A 19,165-nucleotide genomic window follows, 5' to 3' on the forward strand; every position below is an offset into this window, starting at 1 on the left:
CAAAGGATATAGATTATATTATCATGTCTCTAAAAAGGTATTTGTCAATAGGGATATACTTTTCGATGAAAAATCAGAATTATCCCTTGTTGGTTTTGACACATATCAGGCTGCTAGTGATGTATTTGAACGGATGTTGCCCATTTCATTTGGTGATTCAGCTAGAGTTTCAGCAAGTGAACTTAATGTTCAGCCAGCTACTCCATTGGATAATGCAAAAAATCAGCCAATGGCTGATCTGAATATTCAGCAAAGTGCTGAATCTGAAATTCTGCAAGAGCTTGTGCATAATCAAGAGGCAAGATAAATGCCTAGATGGTATTTACAAACTATGAAAGATAGTCATTTGGATCCTCCACGGCTGGTCGTACTAGAAGGCAAGCTCATATGCATGATAATGCACATACCATTGAGTTTGTTATGGCAGCAAATACAGTTGATGATGAGGCGCTTGAATGTTTTGAGGATGCACAACATAGTGTGCATTGGATGGCAGCAATGCAATCCATCATGAAGAATCAAACATGGGATTTAGTGTCTTTGCCTATTGGGAAGAAAGCCATTGGAACAAAATGGGTCTACAAGCTGAAAAAGAATGCAAATGGATCCATTGACAAATATAAAGCCAGGCTTGTAGCCAAGGGCTATGCACAGAAGAAAGGCATTAACAATGAGGAGACATTTGCTCCTATCTCCCACATGACTACCATTAGGTCTATGATTGCTTTGACTGCCCATTATGGATGGACTGTGCATCAGTTAGATATAAAGACTGCATTTTTACATAGGGAACTTCATGAAGAAGTATATGTACAACAGTCCATTGGTTTTGCAGTCGAGGGATCCAAACATTTGGTTTGTAAAAAGCCTTTATACACAAAGTTTTATGCTTTTACTCAGCCAAGGGTTCATAAATAGCTCATCAGAGTCTATTCTTTACGTATGTAAAGAGGGGGGATCCTGATCATTTGTCTATATGTTGATGATCTTTGGCTTATAGGGACACATCCTGATCAAATTTCAGTATTTAAACAAAATTTGCAACAAACTTTTGAGATGTCAAACTTGGGGTCTTTGCACTATTACTTGGGCATTCAGTTCATTCATGATGCTAAAGGTATCGGTTTATCACAGTTAGGATACATTGGTAAACTTCTTGAGAGGTTTGGCTTACAGGATTGCAAGCCAGTTTGTACACCAATGGAACCTGGACTAAAGTTGTCGTTGCATAATGACAGTGACTTGTTTGATATACACACATATGCTCCAGCAGTTGGATGCCTTATCTACCTATGCAACACTAGGCCAGATATACAGTGTGTTTTTTGTTACTTGCAGGGTACTAGATCTCTTGGATTGCTTTATGCCAAGGGGGAACCACTGCACTTACATGCTTACAGTGATTCTGATTGGGCTAGTAATTATGATTCACGTCACTCCACTAGTGGCAATTGTTTCTTTCTTGGCTCATCTTGCATATCTTGGCTTAGCAAGAAACGGTCCACTATTGCCACATCGTCATGTGAAGTTGAATACAAGGCAGCTTTCACTACCACAGTTGAATGTGTATGGCTTAGACACTTGCTAGCTGATCTGGGTACATCTGTCATAGAGCCTACTCCTCTTTTCACTGACAGTCAGAGTGCCATTGAAGTGGCACCGAACCTAGTGTTTCATGCACGCACGAAACACATTGAGATCCATTATCACTTTGTTAGAGAGAGGCTACATACCGAAGATATCAACCTTTTCTATTGTCCTACCACCAGTAATGTGGCAAATATCTTCACCAAAGCTCTTGCTTGTGACAAATTTGAAGCATTTCGCAATGCTTTAAATTTGATCTCCTTTGGTGACGGATGACCCTTGTATTTTGATCACTCTTCACTCCAGGGGGTTTGTTGGGTTTCACTTATGTCTACGCTCACAGAGGAGGGTCGGTGATCTCAGTAGGACACTGGGGCACTTTTTACTCTCCATACAAAAGGTTTTTTCCCTAGATTTATTCTCTTTATTTTATGTGCCTATGTTACACATTTTCGAGCACTTATTGTGTTGCACACACTTCAAGTGTGAACACCCTCTTACAACCCTAAGGTTTAAGGGTTGTACCTTGTACTTTCATCTTACACTTTCATTCTATCGCATTGGGTGTCGTGCTTCCACTCTCCACACTGTCTACTCCACTCTCAGTTGAGCTTCAATCCACTCCATCTCTCACAGTGATGTTCATGGATTATAGGTCCATGCAAGTTGGCTTTTAGGTTGTCGTGATTGTCGTTTAGGTATCCATTTGAGCTATGGCTCAATGGTTTGGGCCATGTCTTTTTTGTGTTGTGGTCGGTTTGTCTTGGTGGAGTGGGACGATTCACGACCCCCCTCCTTAGACTTTGCACTAGGTTCCCCTACCGCCGGTGGCACTGCAGGTTGCGTTGGAGCTGCGTTACGCTTGTTGAAAGCCGTCACTATCTAAACATTGCCAATGGCAAGGTGAATGCGCTGGGAGTAATAGTCGACATTGCAATGTGCTTGTTTCTTGAATGCGCGTCCTAGCAATAATTCCTTACCAATGGCCTTGGTAATAGGCATCACATAGAAGATCATAGGTAGGCTTTCAGTTTCGATAGAGACCGCTATTTTGCACTTTTCCAACAGTGAGTAGGACTGTCTCCCAAATGGATTGAGTTTAGAGTTAGTAGGCTGTAATTGGGGCTGATCAATGAGAGTCCAATGATCGTGCATGAGTATATTACAGTCAGCTCCCTCATCAGTGAGTGCATCAAAGACGTGTGTCTTCTGGGCACTCATTGATATGCGTAGGTAGACAGGTGCCACTGCTTCCTCACCCTCTTCCTCAATCTCAACAATGGTAGCCACTCTTATGTTTACAGGGGATTCTAGCATTGGAGGCTCGTGTGGTAGGTGCATTGGTATTGGTCAATTACTAGAGATCTTTGCCATTATGCAAAGTGATACCGATGGTGGGACCCTACTCTTTGACATCAGCTGATTATGTGACTTTTTGGGACTCACCAGCTACCTTAGCAACTTGCTTATAATCCTCCTCTTCTTCTGAGAACGGCAATTCGATGATGGCTAGTACATGCATCCAATCCCGCTCGTCCTCGTGGCAAGAAATATACTTTGTTAGTGGCCCATAGGATTTGTTGACTTGTGAGTCTCCTCTCAACATAGTAGAGATGGCATCTAGGTCAACCGGAGTTCTTCCAAGTATCCATCTCAACTCTTATAGCTTCTGATCTATTGCCTAAGAATACGAGACCGTTGCCCAAATCTTCTATCACTCGTGCATTTCGCTTCTATGGCCGACCTAGCAAGACGTCGTAGTCCACTCCTTTCATGACTATGAAGTTCACTGAGAACTGGACTCCCGCTATCTTCAAAGGCCTGTCTTTAAGCACTCCAAACGGTTTGACCCTCATTCTGTTAGCCAGCGTGACATTAAACCTTACGGTCTCCACGGGTGGGTTACCCCAAGCCTATAGGATTGCATGGCTGAGCACACAAACTCCTGGTTCCATATCTACAATTCCCTTTCTTGTAACATCTTCTAATGTGTTGGCAGGTAAGACTGTGTGCATCTATGTGCCCTCCTAAAAGCATTTACATGCAATGACTTAGGCACTGAATTTAGCATTAGGCTTGGTATCTGTGTGGCTACGTTGTGGTCCTACAAATCGGCTACTCCTGGCTCGTTAGATCCCTCTACCCACTACTTTCACTCTCGCCATAATGAGGAACTTTGCCTAAGTAGATCCCCCATTGGCAGAGTCATAAGGGCCGATATCAACATTGTAAGCAGGCCACTACTTGCTTGCCTTTCATTATGCTCTACACTCTTTTGCCACTACTCTTAGGCAGTCTGTCTGAATGTGGGGCCCAGGCTTCGTCCTCGTGGTGCTACATGGGGTCCGGATGCTTCTCTAGATTCTATGCAAGTGCGTGAGACGGTGAGACACGCATACTCACACTAGAGAGCTCGTCAATCTTGTCTTCTAGGATGGGTTCAGTATCCTTTAGGTGCTCTTGGGCCTCTTTCACCCACTCCTTGACCTTGTCCACCACTCACTTGGTGCCTTGGATCGGGATAGTCCCCAACCTTGGCACTCCCCTTCTCCGCTATCTTAGGAGCAGATGTTTCTATTTCTGCGTCCCTGACTTACTTCCCCTTGGTTAGCATGGTGGCACCATCTGTCTTAAGCGTAATCCTCATCTCATCCCGCTTTTTCCTTCTTCTGCGGCTTCTCTTCCCTATTGAAGCTACATCAAGGTTGCTAGGTCCTGGTAATGAAATATCGGCCTGCTTTGCCTATGCTCGAGTCATGACATTCAACAGAATTGGTGTGGCTTCGCTGTCAAGTGTTTCAACTCCAAACAGTCCCAATGGTACAAATGGCACGATAGCTGAACTAGTGGATGGTTTTTGCCTAAAGGGCACTTAGCATACAAGTGTGTGATTCCACACTCAGGACATCTCAGGTCAGCCTTATCTCGATTGGCTTGCTTCCTTTCGGGACATTGAGATGAGATGTGTCCTAAGTGACCGCAAGTCCAACATGCGATGGATTCCTAGTTCTGTCCTCTTAGATCTCTACCTCTTCCCCTGCCCAGCTCTCAAGCTTCTCTCCTTGAGCACGTCGTCTACTCATATGGCTTCTTCAAATACCCTAGCTAGTACATCCCTTTGCATGTTCAAATTGCCCACCAAGGCCTTGTAAAGCTCCTCGCTTCGGATTCCACTTATGAACACACTGTAGATCACCGTTCGCTAGGTCGCTTTGCGGCTGGGATTCTTTTGAAGAGACTCCGCACATGGGTGATGTAGTCTCGAATATCCTCTTTGTCCTTTTGATTGACGTTCATCAGTCGAACAATAAGGTTATCTGAGTACCCCGCCTCAGAGAATCTCTTGATGAAGAGACTCTTGAGAATACTAAAGTGGTTGTGTTCGGCATTATCTAGACTGATGTACCACGTCCATCCTTTATCTCCAAGACAAAGACCGAAAGCTTGTACCCATTGAGCAGGGTTTGTTAGGCCGTTTGCCTCGCACACCTGCTTGAACTGCTCTTTGAAGCTATATGGGCCATTGTTGTATCAAGTTGCTTTGGCAACTACGGGTATCTTCAGTTGGCTCTTCGAATTTGGAGTGATTCCTAGTCCCACTAGCAATGAAGTTGCTAGGACCACTCCGCCCTACTCTGCAGCTGTGTTGTCTATGAGACACTTCGTGAGAAGCTCACTCAATGTGAGATCGACTTCTAGCACTCTTTCCCTCTCTGCATTGGGTTCTATCCTATTCTGATTGGCAAGCGGTAAAACTCACTGGACCTCTCGCATTTCTATTTCCTACCTCAGCCTTTGAGCTCTTGTTCCTAGTTGTAAGCAGCTATGCTTTGCAGCGCCTTCTTAGCCAATCTCTGCTCTTTCTCAAGGTCAACTATAATATCCTCAGTTGGCCTACCATGATGCTCCATCTTAGTTTGTAAATTGTATTGATTAATCATCCGCTGGTTATCGAGTGAAAAATCTCCCAAGTGGAGCTAATAATTTTCATGGTTGGAGCTTCGTCCTGACATCTTGTTGGCCTCTTGGTCCACTAGGTTGTCGATCAAACTGATTAACTCGAGTAAGGTTGAGTTGCTAATCATGTCGGTCTTCTTACTCCCCAAGGGGCTTGCTTTTGATATTTGGTATCCTTGGTAGCGCATTTGTGATTTGGGGCTAACAATACTTTATGAATAGACTTATGTTTCATTGCTTTCATGCAGGAATTGGTTACATTCTTGATCCTGATTTTTCATTTGCAAAAGTTGCTGCTCCTTATGCTCAGGTTTGTAGTACTTCTTGTGGAATATGATTTGTCAGATTATTTGGCAGTCTTAAATTTCTAAGAACATTGCATGGGGTTCATTTGTAATTCTTGTTTCAGGAGTTGTTGGATCTAAAAACCTCAGAAAGGAATGGAAATTATCTACTACAGGAGTTGCAACGACAGGCAAATGAGGTAACTGCTTGAGCTGTTGTTACCACTGTTTGCTTTGCATACTGTCATAATTCTAGGAAGCTGCAACATTGTACCCATGTTTACATACTCTGTTAGTTTTTGCAGCAAACTTCCCATGATGATGTGGTACTGGTGCTGTGTTTCACAGGCAAGAGATGCAACTGTAACAATGCCAATGCGGATACAGCGGATTGACCAAATACTGCAACAGCTTGAGGCAGGGGATTTAAAGCTTCGAGTGAGAGTTCTGGAGGTGTGTACATTTTTAATTGTCTTGAGAAGCTTCTATAGAGGAGATAGTGCCATTTGAATATGATGCTTCATGATAAATAGCCTGATGTCCAAGCTCTATCATATCTCTTTGTAGTAATCCCATTTTGGCTAGGACTGGCCATTCACAGCCTTCCATTTATTTAATTCTAACCACAACCCTTCTTGGAATTTAATCCTCCTGAAGGTTGTACCTCATATTGACTTTCAAATTTGATGGAGGCCTAGTACACCTAATAATATCAGCTATCTCTGTTGTTCAAAACATTCCCATGTATTTAAGGGTTGGATCAGGACAACCTGTATCAAATATGTGCAGCACTAGGTGCTTCCCCACATGCAGACCCACAACCAAATATAGAGTACACATTGTGCAAGTATTCTAGTCTATTTATGTAAGATTCTGGAGAACTTTTTTCTCACAATTGAAGTGTGTTCTCTCCATGGAGCGAGGTTAATATATAGTGCTGATATTGTTGCAGGCGGAAAGGGCTGCAAGAAGGGCGTCAGTCCTGCAGATGGCTACACTTCATGGAGTTGCTGCAGGAACACTCTTAAATATTGGAGTTTCTCTCAGTGGCCAGGGATTAACAACATTTGCCACACCCTCATATATTGGATCAGGTTGGTTGGCAAGAACTCTGTGTAATTGAGGTTCTTAGAAGCCTTTGCCTCATCTTGTACTTATTGGCCTTCCCACTTTTATACATACATGGATCTGCATATTGAAGATCTCCAATGAACCTCAAGGTATAAATCTGTTAGCCTTCTTTAGCCTTTGAGTGACATGATTTCTTGTGGCTTGCGTTAGGTGTATTTATGTTGCTGCTGGTTCAAGCAATAAGGAGAATGCGACGCCTTGACAAATTTGAAAAGATGCTGTGACTGTCTTAACCGCAGGACTCCGTAGTACATTATACATGTAAAGTAGAAGGAAATTCTTTCTCCCAAAAAGCTGAAAGTCTGGGAGTTTGTATCAATCTTGCCAACATTATTGGGTCAGTTATTGCAAGTACTTGCAATATATATCGAAAATCCCTTTGTTCAATTCTTTTACCTCCTATGTGGATGGGAGAAGTTGATTGTAATCAGGCTGGTACCTCATCTAAACATCATTTTATTCTCTGTGGAATTGTTCCTCCTATGTAAGTGGGGAAGATGATTTTACACACTAGAGGTTTTATGTCCTATTTCTGACAAGGTGAAATATTTTCAATCCAATAGTTAGAATTTTTCAGGAAAAGATTGTTTGCATGTGTTACCTTGGGTCCACCCTGTCACAACGATGGCTATTTAGTGTACTTTTTACATATTAGAACTTCAAAATCTTGGCTTACATCATTCCTTGTTGCAATAAATATATCCTGAAATTTTGTAAGTACTAAATTTGGCAGAAGACCAAAGAAGACTGATATGAAGGTCATTCAAAGTGAAACACAAGTACAAACACTTCTCAGACTTGGATGGGTCTCTTTACCAGAATAGATATTCTTCTTATAGGGATCTCTATCAGCAGAGAAAGAGTCTTTAGTTTTTTAGTGCAAGGGGATGGTAGGTTCATGAGAGAGGATTCAGATTGGCCAGAGCTCATAAGATGCTCTTGCTAGAGGATCGGAGTGGTGGCCCATTGTGACAAGAGGTGATACTTAACCTAGATCTAGTGATGTGTATGATAAATGGTTGTAGCTACTGGGCTTGTATTGGACGTGGCCTCTCAAGAAATTACATCGGGACTCACAGGAGTGTAGTTTAGAGAGATCCCAAAGTAAAGAGGTGTCAAGATTGTGGGAGAGAAGGAAGGAGTCTCACTTGTAGCTTTCTTGCTTGCACAATGGGGGAATACACACAAGGGTGGAGGCTGAAAACAGTTTTCCTCTTCTTAGTTGTGTAAGCCAAAAGAACTCTCATACAAAGAAATAGAAGAACCCTATATATGGGTCTCAAACCAAACTCAACTAACTAAGGTGGCATACTAACTGAGCCACGAACTAGAGTAGATAAGGATAGCTGTCATGTAGCTATTATTCATGGGCGGTGTACCAACCGCATCTGTAACTGACACGTCGGTGACATAAATGCATAACGGTCACCCTGGCATATCACGAGTGGAGCTCGATATCTCAACACTCCCCCTCAAGCTCAATCCCAATTCCTGCACACCAAGCAAGTCTTTGAACTTGCGCAGCTTCTCTGCGCCCAATGCCTTTGTAAATATGTCAGCTACCTGATCCTCTGTGCTGACATAAACTAGATCAATAAGACCTAGTAAAACCCTCTCCTGCACATAGTGATAATGCACCTCAATGTGCTTTGTTCTAGCATGATAGACTGGGTTATTTGCCAAGTGTATACTACTCATGTTGTCACAATAAATGATAACTGGTCCATCTATAGGCTGATGCATATCATAAAGTAGCTTATGCAACCAAGCTACCTCACATGCAGCCATTGTTGCGCCCCTGTACTCAGCCTCTGTGCTCGACAAGGCAATTGTAGGCTGTTTCTTGCTGCTCCAAGTGACTGCAGCACTCCCAAAAGAGAACACATATCCACTGGTAGATCGTCTATCAGAAATACTACCAGCCCAATCAGCATCAGTGTATCCATGCAACTGTATCTGAACCCCAGTCTCATAAAGTAGTCCATACTGCAATGTGGACTTTACATACCTGAGTATGTGTCTAGCCGCATCCAAATGCGGTCTCCTTGGAGCCTGCATAAACTGACTTACCAGTCCAACAGCATAGCTCAAATCTGGCCTGGTAATAGTCATATAAATCAAGCTTCCTACTATGCGTCTGTACCTAGTAGGGTCTTCCAGAAGCTCACCTGCATCTACGCTCAGCTTCACATTCTGCTCCAAAGGAACTGAAATAGGTTTACAGCCTGTCATCCCATATTTGGACAGCATATCCAATCCATACTGCCTCTGCAAGAGCTGTATCCCACTTGGTGATCTAATCACCTCAATGCCCAAGAAATAACGCAGCTCTCCCAAATCCTTCATCTCAAACTTTTGCTTCAATAGCATTTTCACATGAAGGATATCTTCATCACTATCACCTGTGATAATCAAATCGTCAACATAAATGACAAGCAGCATAATACCTTTCTCTGTTTTTCTCACATAAAGTGAGAAATCTGCCTTGGAAATCTGAAAGCCAATAGTGACAAGATACTGTCCTATCTTGTCAGACCATGCTCTAGGTGCTTGCTTCAAGCCATACAAGGCTTTCTTCAACCTGCAAACAAACTCAGGATGAACAGCATGCACATAACCTGGTGGCTGCTCCATATAGACCTCTTCTTGCAAATCACCATGCAAGAAGGCATTCTTTACATCCATCTGATGTAAAGACCATCCCTTTGATACAGCCATAGCAATGACTGCTCTTACGGTTGCCATCCTTGCAACCGGACTGAATGTTTCTTCATAATCAATGCCATATGTTTGTGCATACCCCTTGACTACTAATCTTGCCTTGTATCTATTCACGAAACCATCTGCATTGTGTTTCACCTTATAAACCCACTTACAGCCAATTGCATTATTACCTTTAGGCAAAGGTACCAATTCCCATGTAGCATTTGCTTCCAAGGCATCCATTTCTTCATCCATGGCTTTCTCCCATTTTTCTTTTCCCATGGCTTGCTCAAAAGAAGTGGATTCTGGTTCCTGTATCACTTTGACCATATATGCATAGTGAATGGCTGTAAATCCATCATATTTCAGCCTATCCACAGGATACCTAGCTCTGGTAGACCTGCGCAAAGTAGGTTCACTCCCAGGTGCTCTCAAAACATCCCTGGTCTTCCTTACTCCAGGTGTAACAATAGAAGGAATACCTAACTCATCATCAATGCTCTGTTCTGAGCCACTGGATTCACCATCCACATAAGAGTGACCTGCATTCACATCAAACATGGGCTGATCTACCTTCTCTTTTTCTATTCGTGATACCTGCATACCACTATCTGCATTGCTTTGAGAAGATTCTCCTGATCTCAATCTGCCTGTCCATGGCGAAGAATGTGAACCACTGCTAGAGGACGCTCCAGATCCACTAATATTTTGTGACTGCTGCTGTGAATTCTGTGCAGCATTACCACTTTGTGCATCTACATCATCAATCACATTTACTGGTTTATACCAGCTACTCATCTCATCAAAAACAACATCTCTGCTCACTGTAAACTTACGAGTAGAAGGGTTATAGCATCTATACCCTTTCTGCTGTAGAGAGTAACCAATAAAGATGCACTTCTCAGCTTTTGGATTCAACTTGGATCTCAACTCATCTGGCACATGAACATAGGCAATGCAGCCAAAAATTTTCAAATGAGAAATATCTGGTTTCCTACCAGTATACCTCTTCTCTGGAGTCATCCCATGTATTGCTGCAGTGAGAGTCCTGTTCATTATGTAGACTGCTGTAGCAACTGCTTCAACCCAGTAAAAATCTGGCAAGTCTTTTTCGTTGAGCATGGCACGAGATACCTCTCCAATATGCCTGTTTTTCCTTTCTGCAATTCCATTTTGCTGTGGGGTATGACTGCATGAATATTGCTGCTTTATGCCATGCTCTTGCAGGAACCTTGCAAACTCATTTGAGAGGTACTCTCCCCCTCCATCTGACCTTAGGCATTTTATTTGCAGGCCTGTTTATTTTTCAACCATAGCTTTAAGAGTTTTGAAATACACAAAAACTTCACTTTTCTTTTTCATAAAATACACTCAAACTTTTCTGCTATAGTCATCAATAAAAGTGACAAAATAATGACAGCCTCCAAGAGATGCAGCTTTAGTAGTCCACACATCAGAGTGGATTAATTCCAATGGCTTTTTACTCTCTTGAACATATCTAGGAAATGGTTTCCTTGCCTGTTTTCCAAACTGACAGGCTTCACATACCTTATGCATTTCTGCAACCTTGAATTTAGGCAATCCTGCAACAATATTTTGGGCCTGCATTGATTTAAGTCGCTGTACATTAACATGACCAATGCGTTTATGCCAGATATCAATATCTGCAACTACACCGGTCCCATGTGCAAACATTGCTACACTCAATTCAGGCATGTCTGCATCCAATGTAAACATTCTGCCCTTCTTCTTTCCTTTTGCTATCAAGCGACCTTTATTTTTCATATCCTCAACAAAGCATCCATGAGGATTAAATCTGACCTGCAAACCCTGCTCAACCATTTGACCAACAAAAACCAGATTCTTGGTGATATTCGGGACATGAAATACATCGGACAGGTATTTCGTTTTCCCATCCTGCATAGACAAAGGAATTTTTCCAATCTGCACAATAGGATGTGCAGTATCATCACCAGTCTCCACAAATCCTGGTTTTTCAATTTTCCTTGCATCCTCCATTCATTCTGCATGACCTGTCATGTGGTTTGATGCACCTGAGTCAACATACCATACATCATTGCTTTCTTCTGCACTTGTCACAGAATTGTTCATGTGCTGCACCATAAACAAGTGCTCATTTCTGTCATCACCCTGTCTACTAGAAGATGCATAATTCCCTTGTTGCAATTTTTCATTCATGATGTCATTCTGCTTTTTATAGCAGTCTTTAGCCATATGACCCATTTTACCACAGTAGTAGCATTCAACATTGTTGTTTGCATTTTGGCCTCTTTGCCATCCACCACGACCTCTTTGGCTCCCCCTGTCTCTAGAGTTACCACGTTCTCCTCCATAGGACTGGTTTTCTTGAGTTTGCTGCATATTCTGATTTCTACCACGGCCTCCAGATCGACCTCCTCTATCTCTGCCTCTACCTCTTCCAGCATTTAAGTAGAAGACAGCTTCTTTTGAAGTTCCTCCTGAAGAAGATGCACTACCATTTCTCTGCTCCTCAGAAATTAGAAGAGCAATCAACTCCTCAAAATCAGGAAATCTTTCACGGACGGAAATGGATATTCGGAACTGTGCATAATCCTTTCCTAGACCATTCAAGGTCACAGAAACTAAATCATCATCTTCCACTGGCGACCCAATGGAAGCAAGTGCAATTGCAATCTTCTTCACCTTCATGTGGTAGTCATTGATGCTCATATTTTCTCTTTGCACATTATGCAACTCTTGCTTGAGCTGCATTTTCTTGGCTTGCGTATTTGTGCTATACATTTTTGACAAAGTATCCCATGCCTCCTTTGGCGTACTTGCATCCTGAATATGCACAATCATAGAGTCTGAAATGCTGATAGATAGCCAATACATAACTTTCTTGGCTCTCTCATGCCATGCTTTAAATGCCTGCATTTGCTGTTGATTGGGAACATCAGGAAGAACTGGTTCTTCATTTCCTGCAACAAATTCCCAATATCCTTTTCCCATAAGGAAATTCGTCATTCTAAACTTTCATGCTTGGAAGTTGTTCTTGTCAAGCTTTTCAGTGACAATCTGTGAGAGAGAATCAGACGCCATTACAGAATACTGCAAAAAAATTATGTCACTGCAAAGAACACAGCTTCAGCCTCACAAAGGCAAATCTGCAAAACTGACGAAAGTGGTATTTGACCACACAGTCACTTCCTAGTGACGATTTTGCATCAACAGGCAAGAAGGATGATTCTGTAACTCCCAATGTATCTGTGCACAGGCATACGATGCAATTTCTACAATAACTTTTCACCAACCTGTAGAACAGTGGTTACACAGCATAAAACTGGGCCTTTTCCTGAGTGCGTGCAGAAAACTTCCGCCTCCAAAACAGGCCCCAAAATGGCGTCAAATCAAAAAAACAGGGTCTTGCTTCACCGCGAAGGGCGTCTCAACCTGAGACAATACACTCTTGCAATTTCCGGGTGTGCTGCCTGCAGAGATCTGCTCCCAAAACAGAAAAAATGAAAGCAACACTGCTCCTCTTACCAGAACACTGCGAGCTCCTTACCACGAACAAGGCTCTGATACCATGTCAAGATTGTGGGAGAGAAGGAAGGAGTCTCACTTGTAGCTTTCTTGCTTGCACAATGGGGGAATACACACAAGGGTGGAGGCTGAAAACAGTTTTCCTCTTCTTAGTTGTGTAAGCCAAAAGAACTCTCATACAAAGAAATAGAAGAACCCTATATATGGGTCTCAAACCAAACTCAACTAACTAAGGTGGCATACTAACTGAGCCACGAACTAGAGTAGATAAGGATAGCTGTCATGTAGCTATTATTCATGGACGGTGTACCAACCGCATCTGTAACTGACACGTCAGTGGCATAAATGCACAACGGTCACCCTGGCATATCACGAGTGAAGCTCGATATCTCAACAAGAGGCCAAGGGATGTTCCCTTTTTTCAGATAGGCTACTAAGACCAAAATGATGCCAGCTGCTACCCAACACTGGGTTGGATTGGTATCTTGTCAGCATTTCTGGCTAATTCCTAGAGGAGACTGAATGATAGCTTTAGACCAGGAAGATCACACTCTTTCTGTGGTTGGTAGCACGAAGGAGCTTAGCACTTGCAGTTGGCTACACCAGGTTCCTTGTCACATATGCTAGATGTGGAGAGCTAAAGTGACTGAAAAAGACACCCTTTATGGGACTAGGGAAGTCTCACTAGGTATAAAGGAGAGCCCTCAAGGTAGACTTTTACAGGTATCAGTTGAAATTTTCAAGAGTATAGAATGCGAGAAATAAGGAAAAAACACCTTATGTTGAATATTGATGCACTTAAACTATCTAGGTGACAACATTTAGTGAAGGCTTAGTTTGTACATGATGTGCTCCATGAAGATTTAGTGAAACCTGGGAAAAATGGACAAACCCTTTATCCATAGTTTTTGTTTTTTTTACAAAAAAAAAATCTATTAATAACACCTCGGCAAATAACCTGAGGTAAAATACAAAGTACAAGGAACTCTGTGAAGAGTAACTAAGTACATCACAAATATAATGGTTGTGTGAACAACCACAATCTGGTGGGCTGTAATGCCAAACCATACGAGGGACTGTATGGAAGAAAGTGTCTGGATCCCATATCCGCAGAAAAGCTTCTCTTCTCTTCCTCATCCTGTCAAAGCTGCCTTGCATCCTCTCCCATCTCCCACAGAGAGTGTGAATGATCTCTGTCCAAATCCTTGATGGTCTCTCTGTTGTGGATACATCCAGAAGGTCAATAACGTGGTTGCATCTCACAATCCATTTTTACCATCTATGGCAGTGTCCCTGAGTCCACTGTGCCTATGAGTAATCTAGAGTGAGAATCTTGCTCAGGTGTTATGCCATGATGAGAAAAGAGTGGCTCCCCTGAACATCCTCATAGCCACGGATCGTGCAGTATCTCTCTTGATGCTATCATGGCGGTGACTTCTACCTAGCTCTTCCAGTTGGGATGCTTCCTTCTCCTCTTCATTCCTTATGGTTCTCGGCACCACAGGAAGACCGACATCAGGCTCCTCTTCCTTCTTCAGCATCTACATCCAGGTTGAGAGGGGGTTTCACCCTTCTTGGTATTCTACAAGCTTCACCACTTTGTCTTCGACATCGGCTTCTCCCTCCTGTTGTACCTTACCCTTTGCATTGCATGATTTCATCATCTTTGTACTAGGGCGCTTGGGCAAGTGAACAATTTTTCCATAAGGGACACTATCCAAGTGGCACCTGCTGTATGAGCATTCTTCAGCATGTAGGATACTTTGCATCTCATTGTGTAGAGCACCACTTGAGCGGATCCTAGGTTGTTTCCACCGGCGGCCGTTGTTACCACACCACTATCCTTCTTCATCACATGGATACCTCATCACCTACTTTTCCTCGTCATCGACACCCTGAGTGGATGGGTTAGCTTGTACTGTTTTGTGATGTGTTGGGTGTACCCTCCCTACTCCCGTCTTCTGGGTCACTATTCCTCAATCGGCCACATCCCATAAAATTTACCACACTTATTCAAAAAAAAAAAAACACACACACAAAAGTTCCATGTAGTTCCATCCGCCTTTGTAGGGCTTGGTAGGCCACTGGGCAGCCGGCGTGCACCCTTTGTCCGATGCCTTGTCCTCTCTAGGGTGACTACTTGGATTTCCTTGGTAAGATAACCATCGACTCTATAGTCTTGGTAGGCCACTGGGCAGCCAACGGGCACCCTTTATCCAATGCCTTGGCTGCTTTGGGGTAGGATGCCTTGGGGTACATCAACATCACAATGGCTGGCCTAACCTTTTGGCTCAGTTTTGGGCCTGAGAGAGGGTGTTGAGCTAAAATATGCATTACTTACTGATTAGCCTCTTAAACAGCCCCAAAACACACTAAAACTGCTCTTTTAGAGTAAAACCCTAAAACGAAGAGCGGTTGGAGAGAGTTCAGTGAAAACCCTAAAACGGGGAGTGGTTCGAGAAAGTGTAGTGGAAACCCTAATTTTTGGGGCGCCCTTTCACATCTATAAATAGACAGGCTGCCCCCATTCAGCAATCATCCTTGTTTTGCAAGTTACACAAGCCCACACACCCTCTGCTGCTGTTGGTGCCTAGTTTCCAGCCTGCAACCCGCCTCCATCTGCTGTCCAGCCATCATTGACTGCAGCCACATCATCTTCAACCTGTCCATTGCTGTAGGCGACAGCTCTCAGCTGTTGGCGACTACTCCAAACTGTCCCATACTGCTGTTCAGCCTGCTGTCCATCATCTCTAGGGTCAGCCAACCTGCGTTTTCAACATTGCAAGCCCTGACACTTTCAGACACTGTTTCAGCCTGCTGTTTACAGCAGACTATGCACAGTTTCCAGCCCTCGATCGGTGGTACACTCCTGCGTTTACCAGTTTCCAACCTCCAGACTGTTGCGTTTTGGTAACCAGCCTACTGCCATTCTCTATTTAGCACTCCTACATTCTGACTGGTGGTCACAAACTTCGGATCCGTCTTCGATGGAAGTCACACTCCAACATTGCTCTACCCTTGAGCACACTGTATACTCTTACATTCATTTACAGCATTCATTCACTTTAGAGTTGTGTCCTCTCTCTCCCTTCTTCTGTTTGTGTTTGAGTTTTGAGTTTTGTGTTTAGGGTTTGAGTTTTGCCCTCTGTGTCTATGTCTATGTCTATGTCTTTGTGTTTGTGTCATGGTCGCACACTCTGTGTGTCCTCAGTGCAAACCCTAGCAGTCTTCTTAACAAGAACTAGTGGTCTCTTATTAAAAATCAATGTCTTGTATGGGTGGGAATGGTTATACTTATCAACTAAGAACTTGTGGTCTCCTATTAAAAATGGATGTCTAGTATGGGTGGGAATGGTTATGCTTATCAACTAAGAACTAGTGGTCTCCTATTAAAAGTGAATGTCTAGTATGGGTGGGAATGGTTATACTTCTTAGAATATTTGCAAAAACATGTGTCGAGTGTTGTAGTGATATGCTTTAAGGTGATTTGTCCACCCAAGTCCTTTTGTATATAGAAATCATTTATGTGTATCATGGGACATTAGCAAAGAAAAACTTTCTCAATATGGCTTCTTAAGCTTCAGAATGTTAAAGGCATGGGTGCCCATTATTTGAAGTTGAAATGGATATTTTGTTGGTGCATGTTTGTATGGCACAAATTTGGCCACACGTTTTTAAAAAGGCCTCTTTATATCGCATCACCTATCAAATGATAATGAAATTAAAACATATAATTTTAAAAATTGTAGCCAAACAAGGGTAAGTGTAAGGTCTTATATGCGAATAATATTGATATTCCTATCGACATTGTTTTTTTTAATGCGAATAATATTGATATTTCTATCGAAAAGCAATATTTTCCAGGATGCTCTGGCATTGCACAACATCACAAGCTGTCTGGAGAGGAGTCAGCAGGCAGTGGCTCAGTCGAGCAGGATTGAGCGCAGATGTAAGACAGCCTTGTTTGGTGAAGAAGGGGAATGGAACGAGGAGACTTCGAAGGTATGGAACATTAACAGTAAAAGCCATTTGGGCCAATAGGAATAGCGTGGTAATGGCCAAAGATAGCAGAATGCAGACCAGCAAGGTACGTGAACATGTATTAGCCCTTTTAGGGACATTGTTGCAAATGCATGTGATATCGTTGTTGTAAACGTGGTCGATCATGATTTGACTCTGCAGGACGACACTAACGTCATGTAAGACATTGAATATTCTCTCCTTTGTACATGCATAACCTTTGTCCTCCCTATAAATACAATGTTGAAAGCCCTAGTAAAGTATCCCACAACGTGCCAGCCTTTGTATTATTGAATAAGTGGAGGTTGTTTTGGCATTACATTCATACAATGTAGTAGCGAATAGTCCACATGAAATGGTGCAAAAGTATTAACTAAAAGGAAGCTTAATAGTCACGACAAAAATACCAAGAAATGACCAAAGCCATAGCCATGCCATTGCTATATCTCATTTTAACATGATGTTGACAGCACAAGAAAGCCATAGTTGAAATCAAAGAAGAGCTATACAATGGAAGGTTTCATGAATACTCACCCTCATGCTAGGTGGGCACAAGTATATACTCTTGTGTGTAGTGGGAGGTCCAAGAGAGATGCTCAAACTTGAAAACTACAAATGATGTGAAAGATGTGCATAAGGTTGATGTCTTACCTTTCATAGCCCTAATTTCCTAGTTTAATATAAAGGCTAGGCTAAAATGCTTTATTAAAAGCCATCTTGGCCCAAAATAGCTTTGTCATCAAAATTAAAGATGAAGGACAATACACAATGGAATCTCATGTGAAAAAGAATCCCTTGTAATGTAGGTTCTTGATTGAGAATTCCATAAAAGATTGACGAAGTCTTGTGAAATAAGCCCAAAATTTGTGAATTTCTTGTGTGAAGTAAGAAACGGGGCTATTGAGAAAAATGCCCATACTCGTAGACAACTTTGATTTGCACAAGTGAGGTATAGTTATGTGATGGGCATTAGTATGTATCTACATCACATAAAAATCAAATCTTGATGGAGCTATGGCAATTAAATTCACTATAAAAATTTAATACAAGTTGTTCTACACAATGAACTCAAATATAGTCCTACATAAGCCATGGAAACGAGTCAATATATGAAGAAGATTATCACATTGACTCTTCCATAGGTGGGCTACATAATTTGATGAGGTATTCTAGCACCATAGGGTTCCTTAAAACCTTTTCTTGCTTACCAATGATTCTCTTAGGTTCATATATAATTAGGCTATATTTATCAATAGAAGGTAAGTCTCCAAGAACTAGTATATTAGGACCCACATATTTCTTGACTTGGGACACATAAAAACATCATGAATTTGTGTGGAAGAAGGCAATTTGAGTTGGTAAGAAAGATCACCAATTCTCTTGATTTGATATGGACCATAAAATCCATGAACAAGCTTAATATTCCTACCCTTGAGAGAAGCATACCTAGATTTTAAAACCTTCAAGAAAACCCAATATATGTCTTTAAACTTTAAGTGTCTTTTTCTTTAATCGGCATACGCATTCATAACCTCATGTGCCTTGCGAATGTTATCTCTACATTGCCTCATTAGTGCTTCCATATTCTCTATCTCCTCCTTAGCTTGAGGATTCACATAATCAAAGAATAGGGTTGAGGGTACTTGAACTTTGTGTCCATAGAGTACCTTAAATGGTGACATACTAATTCTTATATGATGAGTATTGTTATAATAAAACTCAGCAAGATATAACCATTGGTGCCAAGAAGATTATGTATCATGGCAAAAGTTCCTCAAATACACTTCTAACCACTTATTAGCCCTTTCAATTTGTCTATCCATTTGAGGATGATATGCAATACTTGGAATCAAGGTGGCCCCCATGGAAGTGAACAAACTCTTCCAAAAATTGCTCATAAACTCTGTATCTCTACTACACAATCTCCATAGGTAACCCCGAAGCTTTAAAACTCC

General features: G+C 42.1%; 1 protein-coding gene across 2 annotated transcripts in view; it reads left to right on the plus strand.

Moving 5' to 3' along the window:
• The window catches only part of LOC148026468 (Protein kinase superfamily protein), a 155,987-nt gene extending 138,503 nt beyond the window's left edge, over positions 1-17,484 (plus strand). The window contains exons 14-18 of one of the 2 annotated variants that reach the window (XM_087690905.1): positions 5,793-5,854; positions 5,954-6,028; positions 6,177-6,281; positions 6,781-6,922; positions 17,055-17,484. In XM_087690905.1, the coding sequence (XP_087547031.1) occupies positions 5,793-5,854; positions 5,954-6,028; positions 6,177-6,281; positions 6,781-6,922; positions 17,055-17,131 (461 nt within the window). In that variant the 3' untranslated portion in view covers positions 17,132-17,484. Of the gene's footprint in view, positions 1-5,792; positions 5,855-5,953; positions 6,029-6,176; positions 6,282-6,780; positions 6,923-7,109; positions 7,529-17,054 lie in introns of those variants that run through there. The other variant, XM_087690906.1, reaches the window with a different exon arrangement.
• The last annotated feature ends 1,681 nt before the right edge of the window (positions 17,485-19,165 follow it).

The sequence above is a fragment of the Lygodium microphyllum genome, chromosome 13 (genome assembly GCF_053477565.2).
Source record: "Lygodium microphyllum isolate KBCC chromosome 13, Lygodium_microphyllum_v1.1.10, whole genome shotgun sequence".
NCBI classification, from domain to species: Eukaryota; Viridiplantae; Streptophyta; class Polypodiopsida; order Schizaeales; family Lygodiaceae; genus Lygodium; species Lygodium microphyllum.